The 15,000-nt window shown below is 42.6% G+C and overlaps 1 protein-coding gene across 3 annotated transcripts in view; it reads right to left on the bottom strand.

The window, feature by feature from the left end:
- LOC311033738 (A disintegrin and metalloproteinase with thrombospondin motifs 2) overlaps positions 1 to 15,000 on the bottom strand; it is a 154,278-nt gene that overhangs the window by 44,595 nt on the left and 94,683 nt on the right. For all 3 annotated transcript variants that reach the window (XM_084041359.1, XM_084041361.1, XM_084041360.1), the window contains exon 4: positions 947 to 1,152. In XM_084041359.1, coding sequence (XP_083897485.1) covers positions 947 to 1,152 — 206 coding nt within the window. The remainder of the gene's footprint in view (positions 1 to 946; positions 1,153 to 15,000) is intronic.

Below are 15,000 nucleotides of genomic sequence, written 5' to 3'. Positions count from 1 at the left end.
GAGGTACAGTTTAACTCTTCCTTGTGGCTATCTATCGCACTGTGAGGCATGGCAAGCAGTGTGTGTGTGCATGGAAATTCAAAGTGCTTTGTGATCCTAACACCTTGGCTGCACGGCAGCCATACTGGCAAGAAATTGAGCCGCGTATTACTTCCTTCACAGGTGTTACCAATTAAACTAATTAGGGCTTTGTTCAGAAGTGGTCCAATAAAAGTCTTGCCAATATGGCTGCCATGCATAGGGCCACACACACTTGAAAGAGCACATACTGTACACGTAACCTGTCATGACAGCTGTCTCTCAGTCTCACCCTGAATGCAAAGTGTGTATCGCATGTGTACTAATCAACTCGATCGATATACTGTAGGTGTGCAGCCACACCTACAGTAGCTCTGAGTTCAATTAGTTTGACTCAGGCCAGGTGTGACTGCTTAAATCAGCCCCCCCCCCATCCCACAGGTTCTATACACTCTCTCTGAAGCCTGTAAAGTCAATTTGGTTCCTAACTGTCCATCACTTAGCTGGGGACCCCATGGAACCCCCGGCTCAAGGTCCCATGCAGGTATCCGATCCCCACGCTGTAGACCTGCTGTGTGTGTACTGTAGCTTCTAACATAAGACCAGGTATTTTTTTTATTGTGAACGAACATGAACGGGCGGGGATCATCCGGCTATATATAGGATATATATAGTTCAAATGGAAGGGAAGGGACCCACAAGCTGCTCACAGGTCAGGATGCTTGACTAAGCTCACAACGGGTCACAATATGTGTGCTATTTTCCCTGAATGTTTCCCCCAGACACTAGGTTTCATATGGTAAAATGAATCACCCCTCCTCTGCTCTGTGTTTCACATTGGCAAAGCATTCCACCACTAGTAATTTTCTCCTGTGTCTTTAGAATAGGCCCAGCTGTTTGTCTGTCTGTGTGGGTGTCCAGCACTTACGATGTTCATGAGCGTGAGCAGGTACTTCTGCACATGTTCCTTGCCGTGGAACTGGACCACGGAGTCGTCCACGCCCAGCAGCACCTCGATGTTGTAGGCCCTGTCGGGGCTCTGTCTGCGGATGCGTCCTGCCCTGGTCTGGTTGATGCTCTCTTCCACGCCCCGGTATAGGCTCTCCAGGTCCATCAGACCACCAAGGTCTGCACCTAGCGGGGGGGAACAAACACACACACACACACACATGGTTAGTGCTGTAAATAAGGGATGTACCTAAAGAACAGACAGGTATACTGTATTAAATACATACACAAAAAGGTTGTTCCATGTTCACACACATTTACGCACGCACGCACGCACACGCACACACACACACACACACAGAAAAGTGTTTGTGCCATGTTTGGTGCGGAGTGGAGCCTGTGGCACCCTGGGGCCCTTGGGGGCCACACATGACCCCTGGTGTAGCTATTCTGATCCACCGTCGACCCACCCTCTAGGCAGTTTTAATATAGGAGAGCACATTTCAACAACACGGCAATTCAATGTGCTTTACAGAAAACATTAAGTAGGAAGTTGATAATCAAACAGCTGACACCTTTCTAAATTAGCATTGCTTTTTTGTTATTCTGTTAAAGTCCACAAGACTAAAGGTGCGTTCACACCGGACAAGATGAAAGTAATTGCGTCGGTTAAATTGTGGGAGCCGTATTCAACTGACATTTAGCTTCAGATGCGTCGTAGCCAGCGCCTCTGAAACGCAGGCCGGTGTGTCAGACGTGTCCATTTCCCATGATGTCTTGCGGGGTTGTGGGCAGCTCTGAGTCTGACCAAGTGACGCTTTTCCAGTGTGACTAGTGCTATTTTTAGAAGTGAGGGAAGCAAGGCACTCTATTTACTTGACCACTTACCCTATTTTTGGTTGACTAGAGTTCATGTCAGTTACTCTGATATTGCTCTTTGTAAGTCTGTTAAATAGGCCTACCTAGATAAGAATGTAAAACAAAAGAAAGAAAAAAGGTATAATATACACGTGTGGAGAGAATTTGAACACATCGGTGTGTGTGTGTCCTCTGTCGCCTGCCAAGACACCAGTTGACAGAAGTGAGGCATGTGTGTCCTGTGTAACTGTTGGAAACAGTGTGGCTATCCTTCACAGCTCCTCTCCTTAATCAACCAAATATTTCTGCTCCCAGCTGAAGCAGACCAGCAGATGGTGCTTTGCAAACACATGGATTAAGACAGCTCCCTCACACAGGGGCTGCCCCTACTGCTCTGCTCTTGGCTTTGCGCTACGTCTGAAACTCATTATGAAATACATGTTCTGCATAGACTCACTCAACACACTGAAGCTGATATTCGGTTAGAATTCCAACCTTCTTGATTCTTGACATTTATTTTGTGTTGGACTATACAGATATAGGCTGTGTGTGTGTGTGTGTGTGTGTGTGTGTGTGTAATATATATATACATATATATTTAAAAAAAATGTTTTTGCAATGAATTGTTATATTCCAACCAGCAATACACAAGGTGCTTGTAAATGATAATCGTATAATTCTGAAATGAATCTATATTCGTTTTGAGTGTCTGGACCTTTCTTTTCCTGCTAGGCAGAGAGTCAGTGCGAAGATAAATCGCTCTGTCTCCAGAGTCAAGGCCATTCTTCCCTTCTTCCCTCCCTCCACATCCCTCTCTCTTTCTCTTTCTCTCTCTCTCTTACTCTCCCAGTATGTAGACACATTGTGGCCTTGCTGGAATAGAAGCCTTGGAGGGCCAAGTCATGCCGCTTTGAACATGGCGTCTTAGGGGAATAGACAATGATGACTCCAGCCGAAGCCTCCCACATGGAGGGATGGTGAGTCTGTGCCGAGTCTGAGCCTATAATAGATTCATAGATGTTCACACGTTATCATTTAGGCCTAGAAGCAAGCATACTACTAGAGTATGTGATGACATTACATGGAACGGCCTATCCCTTTTTTCCTCTATACGCAACCACCTTAACCCTTTAAGACCGGGAACGCATCTGTGTGTCATTTTAACATTTCATTGGCTATAAAAAAAATAGCAGATCTACAAGCTCATAGAGCGGCACCGAGTGCCGCTCTATGAGCTTGTAGACCTGCTATTTTTTGAAAAACATTTGTACAAATCTTTGAATATATATATTTTTTTTAAATACATTTTTTTTCTCAAATCTTTGCTTCTGGCGGGTCCCTGGAACAACATATTTTGACGGGGATCGGTGGCCAAAAACGTAATTTTGGGGGTCCTTACATGAAAAAGTTTTGTCATTTGTCAAGACATTTGACAGTTACGAAAAAAAATATATATACAAAGATTTTCACAAATGTTCATGATTTGAATAGACAAAGAAATCTTAAAATGACAGAGACGCGTTCCCGGATTGAATGGGTTAATGAGCAAAACAATACAGAAGACAGATCTTTGAACATCACCTTCATACTGCCTGCAACACTGAACAGTTTCAATTGTACGAGTGTGTTTTGTGCACTGTGTTGAAATGTCTACATAAAGACAACCAACACCTTATTATCATGACGATAACAAGGGACAGTGTGGAGGGATTGTTGGGTCTCTGTAAGTAAGTAATAAGTAGGCAGGAGTGGCCTATTGTCAATATCGGCCCGAAAACAAGGGTTTCTATTGCCTTTAATGTGTGGACCCTGGTACATGGATTGCTTAAGTGGAGGGCAACACCTACCATCAGCTCCCAGTACTTAGCGCACAACTTAAAACACAAGACAAGTGCGCAGCACATCGTTGGAGGTGAACTTCCCCCTCTCCAGGACATACACGAGAGACCATGTGTGGCTAAGGCGTAAAGTATCATCAGGGACATTATGCACATTAGCCACATTTTTACTTTATCTCTTCTATGCTCTAATCTAGTATCTTTTAACTGCATTGATGAGCCTGCACAATTAAAGAGGTGGTGCCATGGTTTTGCACTTTTTCTGTTTTTCATGTGTCTATGAGGTTGATAGAACTTCATTAAGCCCCCTGGTGGTGTTTTATGGTCTTTTATGTCTTCTCTGACTATTTTGAGTTTCTACCTGGAGGCTGAAACCTTGAGGGTCAAACGTGCCAATAGAAAAACAGCCCTTTAGTGACATAGTAAAAATATACCCTCCCCCTCATTATCATAACACAACAGGTGTGGGCATGAGGAGGTGAGAACCAGGTATACTTAATGAACTGGAGGCGTGTCCACATAAAAACATAATTTTAACAATTTCTGTACACTTTTTTGAAAAGAATCTTCTTCCTAGTATAACCATAATACCTGATGATGATGTTTTAGGGGGGGGGGATCACTGAAAATCACGGCACCCCGTCTTAAAGAATTTCACCTACAGCATGTTACTTAAAATATGATGTGACAATAAAGATTGATTCTGAGGTTTTTAATAATACGTTTAGATATTAATGATAGCAAGTACTGTGTTATACGCTACATTATATTCAAACACAATAAGTGATCACAGACACAAATCTGAGGTCAAACTGCAAAGGAATACATTTAATCACAGGTTTAATTATGTTCAATTCTGTTGATGGATATTGTTCACTGTGCAATCATACAATTGTTTCTGTTGTCCCATTGTGTAAAAATATGTTATATTGTATTTGTGTTTTGTGTGTGTGTGTGTGTGTGTGTGTGTGTGTGTGTGTGTGTGTGTGTGTGTGTGTGTGTGTGTGTGTGTGTGTGTGTGTGTGTGTGTGTGTGTGGGGGGGGGGGGGGGGGGGGCTGGATGTAATGCCAACAGATTGTTTTTAACTATAAAAGTGCAGACCGTAACTTGGTGTAACACACAGCACGAAGAACAGTTGGAGTCCCATTGCTCTGACACTCTGACTGAAAGTAGGTGTGTTGGCGTACCGAGAGAAGAGAGAGAACAAGAGATGAGAGGAAAGGAAGAGTTGGGGAGAGAGAGAGAGAGAGAGAGAGAGAGAGAGAGAGATCTTCCATCTTGTCTCCCAATCAGCAAGGGGCATTCTGCCTCACCCGCTCCCTCTTATGCAACGTTTCCACAGCAACGGGCTCATGGGTAAAACAATGTGTCGCATGGCTAATATTGGCTCCCGAGTCGCTAGGAGAGTGATCCTGGAAGTATGAATATGATTCCATATCTTCCCAGGGAGCGACAGAATGTGACTAAGTTGGGCCTCTCGCTCTCACTGCGAAAGAGAGAGAGAGAGAAACTGAGAGACAGGGAGACAGAAGAGGGAGAGATAGCTAACAGAGGAGAGAGGGAGAGAGAGAGAGAAACCCATCTGAACAACAAAACTCATTATTCTACCCACCATCTGTCTGTTTGTCTCTCCTTCACATCTCATCACATCACGTGTGTTGTATCGTTCTTAGTGTTATTTAAATTACGTGTACACCATTTACACCTAATTGGCGTTGGCCATTATTGTCTCTGAACCTTCATACCAATAAAGCTAATCAAATTGAAACAGAGAGAGAAGACATCTTGTATGTCCAGAAACCATTACTATTCAGGAAAATAAGAACCTGTGTTCCAATGGAACCAAAGGAGGTAATATTTATAGAGAGAGAGACAGAGACACAGACAGACAGACAGACAGACAGACAGACAGACAGACCGAAACGGAGATATAGACCCCAAGATGGAGGTAGAGACAGATAAAGAGACAGGAGAGAACATTGAAAAAATATTTCCAGGGTTTCCCTTTAGGATGTCATTCACACGATGACAGTTCTGTCCCCTTGTTAAGAGAGCTGGCATTAAGGTTGTGTCCTTCACTTTGTGAGGAAAGAAAGAAAGAAAGAAAGGAGAGAGTGTGAGAATAAAGGGATGACCAGAGGGAGGGAGGCCAACATTTTTTCTCTTTAACTCGTTCAACTCCAGTCATCAGGCAAACTCTATAAAGCTGAAATTGTAATTAATTGAGAGACACACAGAGAGAGAGACAGAGAGAGAGAGAGATGAGAGGTGGGGGGTAGAGAGAGGTGATGGATGGGAGGGACCTTGCTGTTCTGTTTCAAGCTCCTGTGGTGATGAAGAATATCACTTGCATGCAGAGAAGCAGCACTTTCTGTACTTCTAACTCAAGGGGGAAAAATAATAATAGAGGGGTATGAAACCCATGTAATCTAGCCAGTACACTCTGACACTGGGGGCTGTGAGAACCATTATCCCGTTATCTCCAGGCCTTCACCATATCCATGGATATGCCAGAATGTGGTTTGTGGATTTCAGCTGCACCTACAACACTGTTGGTCTAGAATTTACTTCACAATAAGCTAACTCAGCTAGCCATACCCTTCAACACCTGTCAATGGATCACCAACTTCTTCCTGACAGAAATTAAGCAGTATGTGAGTTTGGGCCCCATGTCTATTAACACGTGTCCCCCCACGATGCTCACCACTCTTGGACTTACTCTAGTCTACACAAATGACTGTACCGCCACAGACACATCCAGCTAAATCCTTAAGTGTGTGGATGACAGGACTCTAATGGGTCTTATCTCAACAATAATGAGAACCTTCTACCGAAGAGAGGCGCAGCCTAGTACGATGCAAGCTCAACACCTACGATCTGGAGGAAATGCTGGTCGATTTCCACAAACATCTGATAGATCTGAAATGAATATGGAATTCATGTCATACGTGTATCATTTTGTATAGTTCTATAAATCATGTCGCCATGGCCTATTCAGATATTCATGCTCACATCAAGACCTATTTTTGAATTGTCATGCTTATGTCACCATGACACAGAAAGCCCATCTCTGTGACAGCTGATAAGAACAACATGACGACCACTCCAGCCGGACAATCGGTCGGACAGACGTGTATTGATAGCAACATTGCTCTTATGAAAATGTCCTTGTAACGATTCTATGACGTGTGTAAAACATTTCTTAACAATGTGATAGTATGTGTCATTTGTGATAATGTCATTTGCACGTGTTACTGTTTGTACAATTTGTTGTTGTTGTTTGTCTTTATTGCTCTATGTTTCATGTGTGTACAGTATGTCCTACATTCTGGCAATAACGTTATTCAACATAAGTTCTGCCATCAGTTCACATTACCCTCTTTTCACCGGCAAGACGTGAAAGCACGTCTTACTTAACCAACCTGCCCACATGTGCGTGCGTGCAAGCTCAGATGCAGTGCAGTGTGCCCTTAAACTCATTCAACTGGACAACAACTCCTCTTCCACTTTCTCTCTCTACCTCTCCTCATTCCTGCCCCTTTGCTTGCTCACCCTTCCCCCAATCCTCATTAGCTTACCTTGGTCAAACCCCACCAACCCCAACCCCCCCCCTTCCCCATCTCCTCCCAGTATTCTCATTCTGGTGGGGTACAGAGCACGCCCTTATTAGGAGACAAAGGTACTTTGTCTTTCAACCTTTCCAAAATGTCAAGAATGTCAACTTACCTGCAGAATAAGGGGAGGGGGAGGGGCAGCTCCACTCTGCATTCTGGAGCGCTACTGTATATTGAGTGGTTTCGACCATACACTGGAATCTCTCGCCAACTTCTGCTGTGTATGTGTGTGTGTGTATACACCTGTGTTCTAGCTTGTGCACTGCAGAGACCTTGCTTGTGCATCCAGTCAAGGTAACTACGGAGTAACTGTCATAGAGACTCTCATGCATGGTGATTTATGTAACACAGAGGGCCCACTCAGCATGCTCATGCACGCACACGCACACGCACGCACACGCACACACACACACACACACACACGTGGGTATTCCAAGCTAATCGAAATTACAGTAATAATTAGCAATAATTTACATAATGATGTACTGACTGTTCATTAATATGCACTGTCCCGTCTAAATGTTCAAAGTGAAGTACAGTTATAAAGTTAGAACTATGAATTAAAAAATGGTAATCTAAAAATATTGCAGCATTGATACTTTTACTAAAGTAAATATTTGTAGTACTTTTTCCACCACTAACCCTAACCCTAACCCTAGTGAGCAAATGCTTTGAGAGGCCGGTGAGAGAATACGCCTGCCTCGCTGGACCCGTGGCAATTTGCATACCGTCAAAACAGATCCACAGACAGCGCAATTTCCATGGCCCTTCACACGGCCCTCTCTCACCTGGATGACAGAGACCTGAAGGACAAATACTATGTACTGTATTTGGTTCATGGACTAACAGCTCAGCATTCAACACTAAGCTTGACACTAAGCTCAGGGACCTCGAGCTGCACCCGAGCATGTGTGACTGGATGCTAGACTTCCTGACCAACCACCGCCAGAACGGGACAACATGACATCTGACTCCCTGACCCTAATACACGCAGGAGCCCCCTAAAAAAACTAACAGAAATGTAAATTGTATTATGTTCCAATTGTAATGGTGACAGCCCTTACGACGACGAGTCCGCCTACAGGGTGAAAAGAGACCAGCTCACCATTCATTATCCCTCGCTTACACACCTTATCTGACCACAGATCGGCGTCTTTGTGAGGATTTCTGGTGGTGAAGGAGACGAGGCATCCTTTAGCTCACCCCTCTTACATAACTGTCTGTTTGTCAGAGAGAGAGAGAGAGAGAGAGAGAGAGAGAGAGAGTAGATGGCTGACGGGGAGGTAGCATAGTGCACACTGAGTCCTCCTGTGCCCTGCTGGACTGCTGTTTCATTATACCAGCTTAGCTATTGGCTACTACTAATGACCATAGTTTATGCTTTGCATCCTACACACTCCTAATGCAAAAGGGAAAATAGCCAGGCAAAGGTTTAATGATGAACGTTTTGGCGTTTGTACTTAGTATTTTATGCACTGTGCCATTGTTGTTAGGCTCTAAAGTCAATTTAATCTGTACAGCACATTTCATACCAAGCAAAACTTAATGAGCTTCACATTCAAAAACAACAAGGAATGATGAAGAAACAGTTATACATAAGTACAGCCACCAACCCTATCAACCCACCCACACAAGAAGTATTTATAGACCCCACCCATCAACAACTCAAATGATACGACATTTAGGACCACCCTACACCACCCCCACAATAACACGCACGCACGCACGCACGCACGCACGCACGCACGCACGCACGCACGCACGCACGCACGCACGCACGCACGCACGCACGCACACACACACACACACACACACACACACACACACACACACACACACACACACACACACACACACACACACACACACACACACACACACACACACACACACATACACTTAAAGCTTGTATTGAGGCTGTATTTATAAATATGGTAGAGTTGTAGCACTAAATGCACCATCATTAGTATATGAAATATATAGGATTGCCCATATATGAGCATATTGGTTGGATCGGTTTGTTTTACTTGTTCAGAAGTAAAAGTACAGACAATTTGAAATACTCCAGTAAAGTAAAAAATACCTCAAAATTGCACCACTGTGGAATAAATGCAAAAAGTGAGTTAAGTTGAAGTTAGACTGGCCTATCCAAGAAGATGACATGGCTTCAGACAGGACCATGAAGTGTGAAGCCAGGTGAACAACTTGACGGCTGAACAGTCCGAGTTCAATTGAATCTCTGAATAACCCATTCAAACCGGGAACGCATCTAGTTATCTGAAACACGTATGTTGCTATAATATCAGTGGTTCTCAAACTTATTCCTGTCCCACCAAAGATTATGTATTTGGTCGTGGACCCCCCCCCCCCCCCCCCCCCCCCATCTCAAAATATTTCGTTCCAGGCACCCCTAGAAGCAAAGATTTGAGTTACAAACGTTCGCTTTAAAAACATGTATACATTCAAAGATTTGCACAAAACGTTCATGATTTTTCCCCAAAAATAGCCCAAAGTATAAAGCAACGGCTATAGCCGACATCTAAAATGACACCGATGCGTTTCTCGGATTGAAAGGGATAAATCAGCCTATTATCATTGAAGCTATAGCTACCGTATAACTGCCACCGCGTACGCGCGGTTGCACCTGACGTAGCCGCCTAGCTACACCGTATACCGTTCGTGTGAAGGGTCACTCTCGCTCTCTTTTCCGTGTCATTATTACTTTGTTTTCACAGAGAATGGAGAGATGAGAGAGTGCCGTAATCACCCGCTGACTCGACAAAAGCATGGACAACAGAACATAGCGGTATAAAGGGGACAGACACGCGACCGCGAGAGAACATCTGCCTTCTGTGTGAAGGGCCTTATACATGAAGACAATGTCCTAGTGTCCAATCTGCAGTCAAGAGGCTTTTTTTTTTTTACAGGCTAACACGTACTTCTCCCCCATGGTATATCTATCATCTCTCACCACCACCAACCTTCCTCTCCTCTCCTTTCATCTTCTGTCTTGACCCAGACTGTCATCTCCTCTCCTCTCCTCTCCTCTCCTCTCCTCTCCTCTCCTCTCCTCTCCTATCGTTTCCTCTTTTCATTAATCCATTGAGACCGGGAACGCATCTGGTGTCATTGTGGATTTCTGTGGTTATTCAAAAAATAGCAGATCTACAAGCTCGCAGCGCGACACTCGTAGATCTGCTATTTCTTTTGGAAAAATCGTGAAAATGTGTGCAAATCGTTGAATAGTTCTTTAAAGCAACTGAAATCTTTGCTTCTTCTAAACTTTGTTTTTCTTTTTTACTTATGTAGCTATCATATCAGTGGTTCTGAACCTTTTTTCATGTCAAGGACCACCCAAAATGATGTTTTGTTCCAGGGACCCCCACCACCAGAAGCAAAGATTTGAGTTCCAAATGTTCGCTTTAAAAATATATATATATTCAGAGATTTGCACACTTTTTCACGATTAGTTTTTCCAAAAAATAGCAGATCTACAAGCTCATAGCGCGACACTCTGTGCCGCGCTATGAGCTTGTAGATCTGCTATTTTTGAATAGCCAAAGAAATCTAAAGTGACACAGATGCGTTCCCGGATTGAATGGGTTAAATGCGCCTTTGGAGGCTTTTTCATTAGAGGGACGTACGACATAAGGAAAGAGAAAGAGAGAAAGAGAAAGCCTATCTAAAAGGTGTGAGACAATATGTATGCAAATGGTTCACCATCACAGCGTAGAAGCAGAGGATTTATCATCCAATAATATCACACCGTCATAAACGACCCTAATGATAAACATACCTACGTTAACCCATTCAATCCGGGAACGCATCTGTGTCATTTTTAGATTTCTTTGGCTATTCAAAGATAGCAGATATACAAGCTCATCATAGCTTATTTTTTGAAAATGTGTGCAAATATATGTATGTATATATACATTTTTAACTCAAATCTTTGCTTCTGGGGGTCCCTGGAAAATAATATGTTGAGATGGGGATACAATACAATATAATTTTGGGGGTCCTTGACATGAAAAAAGGTTTGAGAACCACTGATATTATAGCAACATATAAAAAAAAGAAGCTGTTAGGATTTTGAAGACAAGAAGCAAAGATAGGAGTTCAAAATGTTCGCTTTAAAAAATATATATATTCAAAGATTTGCACACATTTTCAAGATAAAAAAAAAAAAAAAGCAGATCTACAAGCTCGTAGCACGGCACTCGTAGCACGGCACTCGCTATGAGCTTGTATACCTCATAGCGAGTTAATGAAGTCCACGATCATAACACCAGAGGCAGCTCCACGAATCATGTTCAACCCAGATTTGGCTCAACAAAGGGAATGAACTTGTTCTCATGCTATTCATCAAAAATGTGGAATGCCCTACCAAAAGGAGTAAAGGAGTGTAAAACCCTACTCACTTTCAAAACTGCCCTAAAGATGCACCTTCAGGAGGCTGCAATTCGAAAATGGCCCCTGTCTAAGTCTTTAGCCTATGCGTTCCCGGTCTTAATGGGTTAAGACTATACGTAACACATTCATATATCATCTCTGATACAGCTACCTTACAGGGCACGCTGAATCAACCCAGATTACACTTTAACATCCCCAACAATTATGAACAATCAGCAGTGAAGTGTTTGAACACAGGGAAAGGAGAAAGTGAAATGTTTTGGCATTTTAAACTGGCACACTGTCATGTGTGGAAGACATTGTTACTCAGGCGGCCTGTGATTGCACAGACGGACTCCATCGCAGAAGTGTGGCACTCAATAACCAGACGGCAGAGAATTAATAAGGCGCTACAGTGTATCAGTGTTACTAAATTGCCCGTGTTTCATAACAGAGTCTTTCGGCACAATTGTCAATTAGAAACAATTAGCCCGTTACGACCGGGAACGCATCTGTGTTATTTTTTAAATTTTATTTGGCTATTAAAGAATAGCAGATGTGTAAGCTCATAGCGCGGCACCGAGTGCCGCGCTATGAGCTTGTAGATCTGCTACTTTTTTGAAAAATCGTGAAAAGGTGTGCAGATCTTTGAATACGTATTTTTTTAAAGCGAATATTTTAACTCAAATCTTTGCTTCTGGGCATTCTTCAAATGTCTTCTCCTAACAGTTTTTTTTTTCTAATGTATGTTGCTATAATATCAGTGGTTCTCAAACCTTTTTCATGTCAAGGACCCCCAAAATGTTATGTATTTGGCTGCGAACCCCCATCTCAAAATACGTTGTTCCAGGGAACCCCCCCCCCAGAAGCAAAGATTTGAGTTAAAAATGTTTGCTCTAAAATAATATATATATTCAAATTTTCACAATAAAAATAAATAAATAGCCAAAGTATAAAATAACGACTATATAGCTAAACTCTAAAATGACACAGATGCGTTCCCGGTCTTAAAGGGTTAAAGCAGTCATTTATCACTCTACCCTCAGCCAGAGCCGTACACAGGGAGGGAGTATTGCAGGGAGAGAGGCTGATAAAAAGTGTAATCAAAGACGTAATTACCCCGACGCTCAACAGAGGCGGATCGTGACAAAGTCAAAGTATGAGATCATACCTTTCCCCATCAAAACATCTTTTGGATATCTTTGAGATTAAATCAAGTACTTTTGTCTAGTCAAACAATAGCCAAACACCCCGATGCGGAATAGTCTCAATATAACAGTCAATAATAAGACAGTCAATTGGAATAAGTGGAAAGAAGGAGGAATCGCACGTGTGTGTGTGTGTGTGTGTGTGTGTGTGTGTGTGTGTGTGTGTGTGTGTGTGTGTGTGTGTGTGTGTGTGTGTGTGTGTGTGTGTCTCAGAAGGCGCTCTGTGTGAAAACCCGGCACTTCTGTTTTGAATCACAACCTTTGATTGACTGACGATAGAAACGTAATTGACACAAGGAATTAACAATCACACTTTGAGGATTACAGAGACATTTTGAATGACATCAATCTGACAGAAAGATGAGGAGAGAGAGATTATGAATATGTATGAGAGAGAGAGAGAGAGAGAGAGAGAGAGGGGGAGGCAGACAGTAGAGATGGTGTAAAACTGGTAATCACATGCCATGCCACTCTTTCATGGCTGTACATAGAAGGATGTTGTGTTGTTTAAATATGACAATGTGATGTTTTGACATGGGTTTCCAAATGATTATTCTTAATCAAAGAAATTAATTAAATTAAATAAATGGAATATTGGTACATTTGTATTAATACAAAAAAAAAGACTGACAACAGAAAACAGGACAAGCTTGGCTTTAGTGAATGAAGTCAATAGAAATGGAGAGCAATAACAGACAATAGATTTGCAACTGGTATAAGTCATGAACGCCTCTGCAATGTGTGTGTTCTGATGATGATGATGATGATAAATAAATTATTGTCTCTTCACCATCCACGTGGAGCCAACACATCTCATCTATCTTATTTTCTTCCCGGACAACCGTGTGTAAGCGATTCCCAAGCCAGTCAGCAAGCCAATTGTTTAGGGGAGCGCTTGTTTTGGTTCACTCGACATCCTGCATTATGTGCAAACACTGTGGCTTGTTTCTGTCAATATGAACGTCAGATATAAATAAATAAAAAAGGAATACAATCGTGATAAAAAATATGCGATCTAGCGCACGGACCGTCCGCTCGGGTTTTTAGCTGTGGTGGACTCGGGATGGAGTTCTTCTACTGTACCACTCGTCCTATAGGACATCATAACATCATATAAAGGTAAGGAAAAGGCTAGTCCGAAATTCTTCTTTAAATACTTTTCTAAAGTTAGTGATGTACACAGTTATTCCACCAGAGGGAGCTCCACAGACTTTGTACCATTGCTGATTCAAAAGCTGTATGGGAAAAGACTGTATACTATGCAGCAGTTATGTGGAATGGGTTTTGTGGTGGAAATTTTGGTCAAAATATATTTTTTTGCCACAGACATAAAAAATGAGTGGACAGCAATATTACCAGAAACACATAAAGAGCTAGCCTTGAATCACTAGGTCTGTAATTCTGAGAGTGTACAAATGGAACCAAATGGAGTTATGGTGGTCCTTAAAAACATTTGAGAACCACTAGTACTAGTAGGACTCCTAATGTGTCATATATAGTGTCATAGTAAATCAGAGTCATACATATTCTAAAGAAAACCTGAAGACTTCAAGTCTTCAGGACTTGACATTCAGTATTTGGGTCTTATGATCAAAATAAGAACATTATAATGGTGTGTAAACCAAAGATTTGCCACGGACAAGACCAAGTCTTTGCCACGGACTCATTTGTCCGTGTACGGACATATTGATGACCCCTTATTGCTTCATGTTGTGAGCTTGAAAATGGCTATTTTTGCTAATTTCTTTTACTTTTTGAAACATTTTCTTTACAATGTTAGTGTGCTCCACAATCATGTTACATGTGGGAATTAGATATGATTTTGTGCAACATGCAACATGTTACATCATCCTTCAAATCTTAGTGTCGCGCCAATTATTTGGAGGCCCACTTGCAATACCCTCGTTGCCCACCTGTGGGTCCCCGGGCCCACAGGTTTGAGAACCACTAACTACACTCATGCATTTGAATGCTACACTCTGTCTTCTACAGTGTGGTGTGTGTGTGTGTGTGTGTGTGTGTGTGTGTGTGTGTGTGTGTGTGTGTGTGTGTGTGTGTGTGTGTGTGTGTGTGTGTTGCATCTGTGTTCCCCAAAGGGCGCCACAGGGGGAGCCTGTGTTCACCGA

Source organism: Gymnoscopelus microlampas, assembly GCF_963454915.1.
Source record: "Gymnoscopelus microlampas genome assembly, chromosome: 18".
In the NCBI taxonomy this organism is placed as follows: Eukaryota; Metazoa; Chordata; class Actinopteri; order Myctophiformes; family Myctophidae; genus Gymnoscopelus; species Gymnoscopelus microlampas.
This window is presented reverse-complemented; position numbering and strand designations above follow the sequence as displayed.